This window comes from Carassius carassius, chromosome 4 (assembly GCF_963082965.1).
Source record: "Carassius carassius chromosome 4, fCarCar2.1, whole genome shotgun sequence".
NCBI classification, from domain to species: Eukaryota; Metazoa; Chordata; class Actinopteri; order Cypriniformes; family Cyprinidae; genus Carassius; species Carassius carassius.
In genome coordinates, this window is record NC_081758.1 from 13381060 (window position 1) to 13394910 (window position 13851).

General features: G+C 37.4%; 1 protein-coding gene and 1 non-coding gene across 3 annotated transcripts; both read left to right on the forward strand.

The window, feature by feature from the left end:
• The first annotated feature begins 222 nt into the window (after positions 1-222).
• On the forward strand, positions 223-5154 carry orai2 (ORAI calcium release-activated calcium modulator 2). Of its 2 annotated transcripts, XM_059547240.1 has the most exons (4): positions 223-355; positions 1018-1063; positions 1448-1683; positions 2900-5154. In XM_059547240.1, the coding sequence occupies exons 2-4, from the start codon at positions 1027-1029 to the stop codon at positions 3461-3463; spliced, it is 837 nt and encodes a 278-aa protein (XP_059403223.1). In that variant the 5' UTR covers positions 223-355; positions 1018-1026; the 3' UTR covers positions 3464-5154. The 2 variants fall into 2 exon arrangements, with proteins under 2 accessions (XP_059403223.1, XP_059403224.1); XM_059547241.1 differs by lacking the exon at positions 1018-1063 and having other exon boundaries at positions 262-355.
• Positions 5155-6534: 1380 nt separating this feature from the next.
• Positions 6535-6634, forward strand: LOC132140134 (Z30 small nucleolar RNA). Its single transcript, XR_009433726.1, has one exon. It is a non-coding gene; the product is annotated as a Z30 small nucleolar RNA (small nucleolar RNA).
• Positions 6635-13851: the final 7217 nt, after the last annotated feature.

Sequence of the window (13851 nt, forward strand, 5' to 3'; positions counted from 1 at the left end):
ATTTATTTGTGAGGTTGCTGTGCTGAATTAATGTTTTGTCATGTGACAGCACTTTAGCACGCTACTCTGCAACATGTATTGCTTATTGTTTACGGTTTCACACACTATTCTTTAAAAAACTGTAGGGGGTATACACTGTGTACTGGATAGTAAGCAGAAAGCAAGTATGTGATTTCGAACACAGCCTCTGTGTTGTTTTGGCAAACCGATTCATTGTAAAGATCCGACTCAAAAGAATGATTCGCTGAGGATTTGGACATCGCCAGAGCGGAAAAGATTAGAGCTGTCATCGTCCATTTCTCTTTCACATCCACTTTTTGTCGGTTGTGAACACAGAAAGTGACTGGCAGCAAAGGTGAGTTGGATGCGAGCGCAAAGAGGACTTCAGTACAGTGCATGTGTGATCGGCGATGCTTTCTGATTGTGTGCTTCAGTAGCTGGTTGTGGTTAGGAAGGGAAGTTGTGTGTGTGCTTAAACACACATCTGTGGCCTGACGTTCATTGTGCTCCGATTTGCAAGTTACTAAGTCTACCTTGTTTAGAAACACCCCTTGTTTAGACGCATATGTTTAGACGGCGGCTGTTCACTAACAACCCTTTTTTTCCATGCAGTTTTATTTAGGTCCAAATCGGATGATGTGTTTTGCGTCTGACGTGGCGCTCATTTGCTGCATATTTAAATAACCGAGACACCGCGGCTACATTCATCTTTAAAACTAACCCCACGCTGTGTTGTATGTTGTGGAAATGTGGAAAGCATATATGAAATGCATTGTGGCGCCACTGTATGATCTGACTTGAGAAGCAAATATTATGGAAATATCATTGGTACAGTTAAATAATAGAGCGTGTATTGTGAATGCGTTCAGCACCATAGAGCCCGAGACAAATAGAACACTATTTCATTTTCATGTTATGTTATTTTTAAAATACCATTTGTCTTTGTTCATTCTTAGCATTTATTAATTCGAATTATTATTTCTAATTACTTAACATATTCATTTTCTATTTAACCAGAGATGTGTGATGAAAACCAGTCTTAAATCAGGACAAGGCCAATCAGGTATGTTTAAGATTCATAAAGTAATTTCTACCATTTTTATATCACATATAGATCTTCTGTAACGGATAGTAAAACCATGCCACTGAATCATCAATATGCAGTATTCATATACCATGCTATGTACAAGGTTCTTCAAACAGTACCATGGAATTATCATTTTATAATTATCATTTTATAATTATCATTAATTATCATTAGGATAATAAATTAATATAATATGATACAATTTTACAATATCAAGCAGCATAACACCATATTTGGACAGCTAGAATAACTAGAAGTGATTCAACACAACACATTCAAGTCACAAAAGGCTGCACCGCACTTATGTTCAAGAAAAAAAGTGAATGTTTTTATCATATGCCATTATGTTTCCAAACACAGTAGCTATGAGCAGTGAGCTCAATGTGCCGATGGGCTCCCCCACGCCCGGGGGCTCAGACCGGCTGCAGGATGGCGGCGGGATGGACTACAGGGACTGGGTTCGCCGCAGCTATCTGGAGCTGGTCACCTCTAACCATCACTCGGTCCAGGCTCTCTCATGGAGGAAGCTCTACCTCAGCAGGGCCAAGCTCAAAGCCTCCAGCCGGACCTCAGCCCTGCTGTCTGGCTTTGCCATGGTGAGTATATGACATATTACTGTATGTGACTCTTGGCCACACACTTTTGTGGACAATGTTTCAGTGAATGTATCAGGAAACTATAGATCAAACAAAGGCTGTGGCTTTTTGAAATTCATAGAAGCATCAGATGGTTTGGAGATAAGACTGTATTGAATGATTGTCCGGTGCAACTTCGTAATACTAACCACTTTTGGCCAGAGATAACCGTGTGACCGGAAGTATTTTCGACATTCATGTTCTCCGTAGGGATTTCAGACATTCTTCAGTAAAGGGTTATGAAAGCAAGCCACTCTGAGATGAATCATAACATAAACTTTGATTTGCAGAAAACAAAAGACTGTGGCTAGTTGGAGTATAATAATTCAGTCTCTTTTATCACAGGACTTAACAGAACCAGTATAAGTGATTTATGGTTATGTACTGAGGTATAAAACAATTAGTTTTTATTTCATCCCACAAACGTCAGACGTCAACGAGAGAGTGTAGGCCGTTTGCATTGTTAGCTGTTGAGCTCCATTTCCATTGTAACAACATCTCTAATTGGTGGATTTTTGTTCAGGGTTATGGGTAGTGTAGTAGTTTTTGTTGGGAATTGTGCACACTTTATTTATTAAAAAAAAAAAAAAATGACACTGACTTTTAAAAATGTTTTTGAAATCTCTCATGTTCATTAAGTCCACATTTATTTAATTAGTAATAGTAAAAGTAATACTGTGAAATAAAATGTACATTATTCCTATGATGAGGTTTTAGCATCATACCTCCTTCAGAAATCATTATAATATGCTGATGGTTGTGCATCTTGTATATATATATATTTATATTAATAATAATAATAATATAAGAATCCTGAAAAAAAGATTTGAGGAATAGAAAGTTTAAAAGGACAGCTTTTTTTTAATTATTTATTTGAAAATAGAACACTTTTGTAACAGTATAATTATTTTTACTTTCACTTAAATTGATAAATTGAATCCATCCTTGCTGAATAAAATTATATTTAAAAAAAGGGTAGTATTTATCATCATTTAACAACTTCAGAGCTCTACCTTTTTACTTTGTCATAAAAAAAAATATTAAAAATCTATTTCTCTGCTGCCAATATGAAAGGGAATTTTACTTCAGGAACCCCACTGTTAGTTGACCCCATTTGGTTCACATGAAATGTTACCAGTTACATTTGTATTATTGTTTATGATGTGGTTGTGACCAGGTGGCCATGGTGGAGGTGCAGCTGGAGATGCAGTACAGCTACCCACGAGTCCTGCTCATTGCCTTTAGTGTATGCACTACTGTGCTGGTGGCTGTCCACCTGTTCGCCCTCCTCATCAGCACCTGCATCCTGCCCAATGTGGAAGCTGTCAGCAACATCCACAATCTCAACTCCGTGTCCGAGTCTCCCCACGAGAGGATGCACGTTTATATTGAGCTGGCCTGGGGCTTTTCCACCGCTCTGGGGATCCTTTTGTTCCTGGCAGAGGTGGTGCTGCTCTGCTGGATAAAGTTCTTGCCGGTTGACTCTGGGGCGCAATCCACATCAGCCTTCAAGCAGAACTGCAGCTCGTCTACGGTTCAGCCCGGCCACAGCGGCTGGCAGGCAGCCTTGGCCTCCACCATCATCATGGTGCCGGTCGGATTGATCTTTGTGGTGTTCACCATTCACTTCTACCGCTCGCTAGTGCGGCACAAAACAGAGCGGCACCATCAGGAGATCGAGGAGCTGCACAAAATCAAGGTGCAGCTGGACGGCCATGAGCGAGGCCTGCAGGCCGTGTGAGATCCAGGGAAGCTATTCATTGCCTCTTTAAGCTTTCAAGCACATTAAAACTCCTTCTTGAGTCTTTTGGGCTTATATTCTGTTTTATTCTGAGAGGAAATGCCTTGTAACCAGGTGGAAGGATTACTAGTGTAAAAATTGAGGAGGCTTTACAGGAGTAAAGGCGCACGTTTACAAAATTTCAACCGCAAGGGCTATTTATTTTGTATTTCTTTAGGCTGTAGGTCATTTAGGCGTGTTTTAAGTGCAATTTTCTCTTTTCATGTTTCTAAATACTCAAAAATGGGTGTCATGGAGTGGCTTGTTTTAATATCATATGCCCGTTTCTTTTCCTTTTGCGGTGCCATCCCAGATCGATAAGTGTGCCACAGATAATGAGACCAAATGAGTTGGTCTTGAATCCAACATGAATCAGAGCTGCCAGAGTATCTTTAACTGCAATTTCCAGCTCTTATAATATAAATGTCTGTTTAAGCTTCAATTTAAAGTGATTGTTCACCCGAAAGTTGAATATTACCTCATCATTTACTCACCCTCATGGCGTTCCAGACCTGCAAGAATTTGCTACAAGATGACTTAATGTTAATTTCCCTTTTTAAAAAAATGTGATTCACCCCATTTAGTTTGTCTGTGTTTAAAAGTGAATCTATGATACTGTAATCTCTCAGCCTGCAGAATTGTCATCCCAAAAAAGGATTATTTTAAAGCAGTTCCAGTCGTATCGCTCATACTTGGCCTATATGTAGTGCAGTATTTTTAGCTTGGGTGTGAAATCTAGACGCTTTAGCCAGACTCACTGCGCGCTTGTATTTCACTGAAGGTTTTGCATGTGTAATTTAATGCACTGTCACTTGTCAAGCACAAATGTGGAGTATTTGTCCATTTTTCAGACAAGGCCTATTGAATGTTATACCTATGGGCTACTAGAAGTTTACATTGTCCTGTCAATAAAGTCAATTGTGATTTGCTCCAACAAATTACTTTTAATGGGCACAGTAAGTAATAAAAATACTTGAGAAAGACGAAATGCTTTGCTGAGCTGAAATAGTTTAATGAGAACCGAGTTCATGCCGTCATGCTCATAATATCGTCTGGTATTTATGTAACAAGTCAATTTGAGGAAAACATTCCAAGGGGAAAAGAAGTCAGACCAATTTCTGCCTGCCTTAAAAAAAACTAAACTGACAAAAGTGCACTTGTAGAACAGGTCATGGAAATGATGTGTCCGGTTTGTTTTTAGAGTGTGCAGACAGATTTCATCTGCTGTTGGTCTTTCAGAATGCAGAGTTATAGTTTGTTGCTCCATTTCATGCCTTAAGCATTAATTTAATTCAATAGTTAGTTCATGAGTCAGCTCTGTAAGAAGGCATAGTGAAGCATCACTCTGTTTACAGTTGCATTTGCAGTGTGAACGCACGAACACAAACACACTTGACCAAAATTGTGTACTCTGCTTACTTTTTCCAATTATGTGTGGGAAAAGACTTTTAGTATATTTTTTGATACTTCTGTTGCATTGTGCCACACTGTCAATAGATAAACGCATATCTAGTGTGAAACGTTTGAGTCCAGAACATGTAGCCGACTATTATCAAAACATTTTGTTGAGCATGTCCTTTCACGCTCTGTACTTGTTTGTTAATTTATGTCAAATAAACACAACCTATTTTGTTTAATTCAAAACTTTACCATTTCTGTGTCCATTGAAAATTTGACATGTGTCATGAACTGTTGAAGAAAAGACTGCTGCTTTCCTTGTGACTTTAATATTGTCTTGATACAATGATTGACGTTCTCAATCAACAGATGACCTAAGAGGGTGAAAATGCCTGGGTTATACAACTCAAATCTCATTTCCATTACAATGTCTTATTAAAATTGCTAAGTATTTATACATCAATGTAGTATTTTGTTGTACTGTCCGTAATGTTTAACTAAAAAAAATTGAACTTTTCTTTCGTTCAGTAGAAAAAAAATAAACCATGTTACAGTATGAAAAATGAAATGATTCCCTTAATGGTACAGAAATGGGATTCATTTTCCTTTCATGCAAAATATAATGCCTTTCATTTCAGTTTTGGGGTGAAATATGACTGGACAAGTTTCTGTGAGATTCCCAGATTAAGTGCATACGACTGATCCTGGTCAGTATCTGTTGTTCCCGGGAAGCGTGTGAATGGTCGGGTTTCACAGCTGTGACTGGCAGGCACACATGAACTGATGAGAAGGCAACAGAGAACGGCATTGAAAATGAGATTAAAGCAACATGTGTCTAGTTGTAATAATGCATAAAACACTAAATGCCTAATATACCAAAAAACATGCATCTGCAACTTTTAATGGTGAAAGTAGTTATTCTATAAATATATGTATTTGGAATAGCATATTTCTGCATTATATAGTATGTATATCGTGCATTGTTTACAAATGTTCTAGCTGCAACACCCTGATAACCTATACTTTTTGCAAAATGTTTCCCACAAAGAGACGTTCTTTTAGCTTCTCCAAAGTGACAAATGCACTGGTAGATCTACCACAGAATCTTTTTTGACTCACTGAATGAATTCAGGTGAAGCTGTTGCCACAGGCTGATGATGATGGAAGTGTGGACAGGTGTGCAGAAGAGGCCTCTAGACAAACTATGAAAGGCAAAAGCAGTTTTCTGTTACCTAATCAGTAAAGACTTGTCAAACAGTGGTTTTGCATGTAGATACTACTGAAACCAGTTTCAGGCAGGTTTTCAGGATGTCTGGAGTGTTGGAACAAATTCAGATGCACGTGATGCATATCTGAGCAAGTATTTATTGATTTCTGGCTATTTTTTTAAGAAACAAGCATGTGTTTGAGGGAAGGATTTATTTAAAATTAAGATTCATAAAGCTAGGATTTATAAATAAACCAAGCAAAGGCTACTAAAGTCTTTGGGAACTAACCGGATGATGACCTCTTTGTCAACTGGATGTAGTGAAGAGATTGATTTGAGATACATTCAGGTTTTGGTTCAAGTGTTTTTCAGTTATTCAAACCTTAGTTGATGTTTAATGGTAAGTGATTCTTCTCAATGACCTTGCAACGATGATGAGTGAAAGAACATGACTGACTTGGTATTGCTGCCCTTTGGTATCATTGGCCAAGATCTGATTGACCAAATTTAATCTTCTCTCTGAGCTGCAAGCATCTCATGTTTGATGAGTTGGAGCAGAGACCCAGTTTGTATCACTGACACTACAAAGGTAGGAACCAAATATTGTTTGCATCTCTGACCTTAAATGTCCTGATTTTGTCTAAACTGGTGGCACATTCTATAATAAGTGTATTTTAGTAAGTTTTTCAGGGAGTGTTAACACAGTCTCATGGGACTGGGGAAATTCTTTGGCTCTGTTTTTAGACTGAGAATATCAATCTACTGGTTTAAACACTGTTGTAGACTCAACACAAATTACTTAGTGTCTGCACATATTTCATAACACGAGTTCTAGAGGTCTTTTAGAAAAAAAATTATAGAGACAGCAAGACTGACCCACCATGAGTTCTAAAGCTACACAGGCTTGAATTTATTGATTCTTGGAGCTAATTTTAATTTGGTTCAGTCCACTGATCACTGTGGTGCTCTACTGAATATGCTTGACCTCATACCTGCATGGTATTTTCAAAACCAATTTTTTACTTAATTCAAATACACCTGAACCAGCTATCTGAGTGTTTGGGATTCCCTTGAATGCATCTATGAGAGAGCACTACAGTGATGTATTTTTGTAGGCCAACCCAGAAGTTAGCATTACTGTGGTTCCCTTAACAAAAACCCAACAGCTCTCTTCACACAATTAATGTCATTTGAGACTTCATGAAAATAGCATTTATAGTTTAAGGCGGTCAGAGGCCCTTTGGCATTCGTGTTGGTCAATCTGTGTTTTAGTCTGCTGTAAATTACTGTGACTGTATTACACATTTGCGGTCCCTAAGCTCCATCAGATGGCAGACACTAAATTTGAGTATAAGCTCTGACTTGTTGCTATATATGAAATATTATGGTAAGATAAATGAAATGGCTCTATTTGAATGGAACTGTGTGAAATTATTTGAATCGGCTGTCATCAGTATCATAGACTGTCCTATGCTCGGTTTATGATGTCAAACTTCAAAATCAATTTATGTGCATTTCATGCATTTTTATTTTTAAAGAAAAAAGTATAGTACAGTTAAAAAGAGGCACCACAGTCACATTAATAACCACATTAACAGTTTATGGACCAAAATATATAAAATAAGAACACAAGTCTGTGATTTATATATATATATATATATATATATATATATATATACACACACACACACTAGCTTAAGTTATCTATAAATTATAGCTCAAAGAGCCATATTTTCTTGTGCATTTAGTATTTCACATTAAGTGACAGACAGCCAAGTATGGTGACCCATACTCCAAATTCGTGCTCCGCATTTAACCCATCCGAAGTGCACACACACACACACACACACACACACACACACTGTGAACACACACCCAGAGCAGTGGGCAGCCATTTATGCTGCAGCGCCCGGGGAGCAGTTGGGGGTTCGGGGCCTTGCTCAAGGCCACCTCAGTCATGGTACAGTTTAATAAAACAAATGGTTAAAATTTAATATAATCTTATGATTTAAAGAACATAAAAAAAGAGCAAAATACACTTGAATTAAAGTCAGCATGTCATGAAAATTCACTATTTTGTAAATGCATGTTAAAAAAAAAAAAAATTTGATTTATAAGTAGACCTTCTGACAGGATACGTGACTTTCTGAAGATAAATGACTTTAAGACCATAAAAGAAAATGTAATGAATAAACTAAAGGGAATATAGACTGAACAAAATTATGAAAGCAACACTTTTGTTTTTGCCCCCATTTTTTTATGAGCCGAACTCAAAGATCTACTGTGTACTCTATGTACACAAAAGGCCTATTTCTCTCAAATATTGTTCACAAATCTTTCTAAATCTGTGTTAGTGAGCACTTCTCCTTTGCCAATATAATCCATCCACCTCACAGGTGTGGCATATCAAGATGCTGATAAGACAGCATGGTTATTGCACAGGTGTGTCTTAGGCAGGCCACAATAAAAGGCCACTCTAAAATGTAAAGTTTTATCAAACAGCACAATGCCATGGATGTTGCAAGTTTTGAGGGAGTGTGTAATTGGCCATGCTGACTGCAGGAATGTCCACCAGAACTATTCCCGTGAATTGAATGTTAATTTGCTGTCTTTTCCTAATTCTTCTTTTAGAAAGATCTATAATCATACAAAAAACTATACAGAGGTCTTTTACGTTTTATGTGATCTGTCACATGACAAAGATCATATTTGAGGGTCTGTAGCATCTGAAAGTTTGGAAATCCAAGGTCTATGCTTCAAAATTTCTTTTTTGTTTTTAAATACAGTTTTGAGTAAATCGCCTTCAGGCAGTCCAATTCAGCCTGGTTTATTCCTCACACTGGTGATGAAAGGTCAAGTTGAACTGACTATATTGTGAAATTCTGCTAATACATTGGGTCCTTTAATTATTCCATGCAAATGAGCCGAATTCGGCCACAGAACACCTGCTCTCAGACAGTGTGTACAGTACTATACATACTCTGCTAGGATTGTATTTCACACATAGCCCAAGTTCTTGGGCTTTTCTTCATTACAGCATGAGGCAAAGATAGATGTTTAAAGGCAAGACTATAGAATTAGTCCTAAGAGTCTTTTAATAACATTTTCATCATTTTATCAAATAATACAATTTTGGCCGAAAATTGCACTGAGAAAAAACAAAAAGCAATGCTAGATTTAAGGGTCTTTCTTTTACTGAAGTTATTCTTCTGTGAGCTCATTGGCAACAAAATCGGTTCATACTGCCATCTACTGTACTGGGGTAGTCTATAAAATATTGTATTCTATTCTGTTCTATTGACCACTGTTTCTAATGAACGGACTAAATATTTCAAGAACACTACTTTTCACAATAAAAATGAAAATGTCAGACAGTTATGTCAAACTTCAAAATCAATTTGTGCGCATTTCATGCAATTTTTTTTTTTTTTTTTTTTTTTTTTTTAAAGAAAAAAGTATAGTACAGTTAAAAAGAGGTACCACATAAGTCACATTAATAACCACATTAACAGTTTATGGACCAAAATAAATAAGAACACAAGTCTGTGATTTTTATATATATATATATATATATATATATACACACACACACTAGCTTAGTAATCTATAAATTATAGCTCAAAGAGCCATATTTTCTTGTGCATTTAGTATTTCACATTAAGTGACATTCAGCCAAGTATGGTGACCCATACTCAGAATCCGTGCTCTGCATTTAACCCATCCGAAGTGCACACACACACACACCGTGAACACACACGGAGCAGTGGGCAGCAGCCATTCATGCTGCGGCGCCCGGGGAGCAGTTGGGGGTACGGTGCCTTGCTCAAGGCCACCTCAGTCTTGGTATTGCCGGCCGAGACTCAAACCCACAATGGGTTAGGAGTCAAACTATCTAACCACTAGGCCACGACTTTTCCCCTGACATTATGTTTATAGTAAATGAAATGATACATGCAATTTAAGAAGGTTTTGATTTATTCAGCATTTAATAAAAGGTATCAGACAAATCTTTAATTTGTTTTATTTTGAATGTATTGTTTTAACAGCACATGTACAATACACTGCATGTGCAATTGTGTATTAATAATTGTTTTCATTTCCATACAATATATTTTCTCTCAAATTTAAATGGAGAATGGAATTATCTTGAATTCATACAAAATGTTCTTTGAAACGCTTACATCTTTGAGGGTATATGAAGCTCACACTTGAAACTGCTTGGCATGAATATGAACATGGTTCACTGTGAAACTTTAAATGATGTTGATCCTCATCCTTACACAAATTGTGGCTAGACAGCTTTATACAGAGAGAATCTCGTCACAGTACGAACACTTGTAAGGTTTCTCTCCAGAGTGAACTATGTGGTGCTGTTTCAGTACAGAATTAGTAAAAAAAAAAAAAAAAAGACTTCCTACACTCAAAGCACACAAAAGACTTTACAGAGCCTTGTCTTTCTGTGTGCAGAGCTGTGTCTTTTCCGGCTCTCTTTTCACACAAAAGACAAATAATTTCTGCCTTTAGCATGAACTTTCTGGTGGGTCTTCTGAGCTTTAGGGTTCCTTTTGTGAGCAAAACTCCAAAAAGCTCTTCTCGCACTGATCACGTGTGTGGCTTCTCTCCGTTGTGGATTATCATGTGTTCCTTAACGTGTCTTTTGTATGCAACACTCATCACACTGATCACGTGTGCAGTTTATCATCAGCGTGGATCCCTGCCTGCAGCCTAACGGCTTTTTGTCTTTCTGCTTATTTCTAGTATAAATTCTTGTGTGGAGAGAGCCAGTGACAGACTTTTTGGCATCTTTTTTTTCCTTTCTTGTCTATCAGGTCTAAAATAAACATATCATTACAAATCAAAAGATATGTCAAATTAAAACCAATTACCAAATTTGATGAACTTTCAACACAAAGGTCTTACCTTAATACCATCAAACCTGGATCGTTTGATGTGCAATGACTGAACCTATATTAGCATTTTTATGACCATAATAGATTACAGCTGCCTTGAAGTGTCTCTAATTCCTTGCTACATTACTTTTAGTCTAAAAATGAGGAAATGTTTAACTGATCAATGTTTTGAAGGTCCTTCCATAAAAATAAAAGTGAGAGGTTGCAGAGATCAAAAAAAAAAAATTTAGATTTTTTTTTTCAATTTTATTAATTTTAACTGAAATGTGCCAATTTCTCTACATTGTTTACTTGAGTTTTAAAAAGGAAGGAGAAGAAAAACAACATTCTATGTTATTTTATTTATTTATTTTATTTCCTCATTCAAACAGATATAAGTTGCATGACTGAAATAGTTTTTTTGCACTGATGCACTTCAATGCATTCATGAAATGCAAATGTTTTATTTAAAGTAATTTTTGGGTTTCTGCTCATATGTGTGGAGTACAAAGGCAACAGCAACTTCAAGTGTTTAATGCTGAATTCAGTGCCATAGCACCACCAGAAACTGTAGCATTTCTGGACACAGAAATGATAACTTACTGGAGTGGACACTGTCTGAATAAAAACAGGGTCGCTTCAAGAAAATACTTGTGCCTGGTATGAATGGCTTTATATGAATACACTGGTTCAGTTTGTGTTTTGTCTGAAAGGATTTTTTTATTTCATCTTAAGGCCAATTTGGAAGTTTCCTGAGGCTCCCTGGTTACAGAAAACACACACACACACACACACACACACACACACAAAGAGTAATGGCAGAGAGGTGAGGACAAATTTGAATGGATGTTAATGGAAGAGAGGTTTTACGATACTAAATACCCTGCTTTTAAGAGAAACGTTATCTTTGCTTAACGAACTGACATCCTGTTCTCTAATCTTCAGTGTCTCTACTATCAAATAATTATCTTGCAGTGAGCTACAGTTGGAGTTTACAACAAAATATGCTGTTTTATTAAAGTCACTAACTTTGCAACAGGTAGTATCAAATACTGCATTTATAAAGATAGTTCACTGGTTCAGTTTGTTCTTTGTTTGAAATGGCTTTCAAAATCTACAATTTCCATTTAAATTTTCACTATTTTGGACATTTTCTAATACCAAAATGTATATGAAATATTAAAACGAAGGGCTCTAATGATTTTCTGACCATGACCAATAAATCCAGCAAGTTGGCTGAAACAGCCGCTACATTTTGGCAGCATTAAAGGAATACTCCACCCCAAAATTAAATTTTTTTACATTAATCACTTAACCCCATGTCCTTATAAACCTGTAAAAGCTTTGTTCATCTTCTGAACACAATTTAAGATATTTTGGATGTAGCTTGACTGTCCCATTGACTGCCAAGTAAACTACACTCAAGGCCCAGAAAAGTATGAAAGACATTGCCAGAATAGTCCATCTGCCATCAGTGGTTCAACCGTAACGTTATGAAGCGACGAGAATATTTTTGTACACGAAGAAAACCAGAATAATGACTTTATTCAACAATTTGTCTCTTCGCGTCACCGTAGCACCATTTTGGAGAACATGAGCTGAACGCAAGCAGCGTACGCTCTTCTGTGTCAGCTGCGACACAAGGATGTGCTGTTTTCATTCAAATCAAAGCGGAAATACACGTAGTAAATGTATCCTTGAGTCAAGGCTGACACAGAAGAGCATACACTGCTTGCGTTCAGCTCATATTCTCCAAAATGGTGCTACAGTGATGCAGATGGACTATAGAGTCTGGGAACATGATGTCAACAATGCAATGCATGTTGGGAGTTTAGGTCAAGGAGCTGCGGTAGACACTGTGTTAGATTGTGATCGTGAAGTTTTAGTTTACTTTATTCTGCAAAAATATTTTACAATGGTGAACTCTTGTTGGGTTGTTAATTGCCACAATCGCACTCACGACCTGCATACACACCGACTGTCAAATGGAGTTCAGATTTTTCAGCTTTCCAGCTTGGAAAAAGCACCTTGGATTCCAAGTGTCTGAGCTAACAAAACGGCAAAGAATTAATTTTACCAACATCCCCAGGCACATGTTTGTTTGTTCACTGTTATTCCTGTTATTTAAAATCAAAACACATCTGACAGATTTTTTGTTAATGCAAGGCATGTAAATATGTTGTTGCTACACTGTTAACTTTCCACTACAAATTACTTGAATAACTACATAACTAAATACATTTTGTCTTCAATTTTTAGGCAAACCAGCCTATGAAATGCTAAAGTGTGATCCAGATTGGGTTCCATCGTTGCATCTCGGGCACACAGAAGTCAAAGCACGGAGTGTGGGCAGTTTAACCGATGTAAAAGGAGGAAAAAACCTATCACTGAGGATGACACTGCACCGTAGCTGGCACGTCATGTAGCTGGCCAGGATGAAGCTGGAACAGCAGATGATGGTCCACAGATGGAAGATGCAGGGACAAATGACAACACTGCAGAACAGCTGGAATGCCTGTGTAGCTGTAGTCATGCTAAAATTGACTGCTTGTTAGAGGAGAACTGGAGACTGAAAAGAACATGGAGGAGGATTCTTTTAAAGATGATGTGAAGGTCAGGTACTACACTGGACTTCTGTGTTTTGTGCTTATGATAGGTGTGCTGACACAGACTGGCCAGAAAACTCTCACCTTTTCAGATGCTCCTTTCAACACTGATGCCCCTCAGACTGAATTTGCCAATTCCGCACATTGCATGCCTCTTTTCTGTGGATCCAAAGATGGTGTCCACCACATTCAGAGATACTATAGGCACTATGTTTAGACATCTCAAACCTCACGTGCACTGGCCAGACA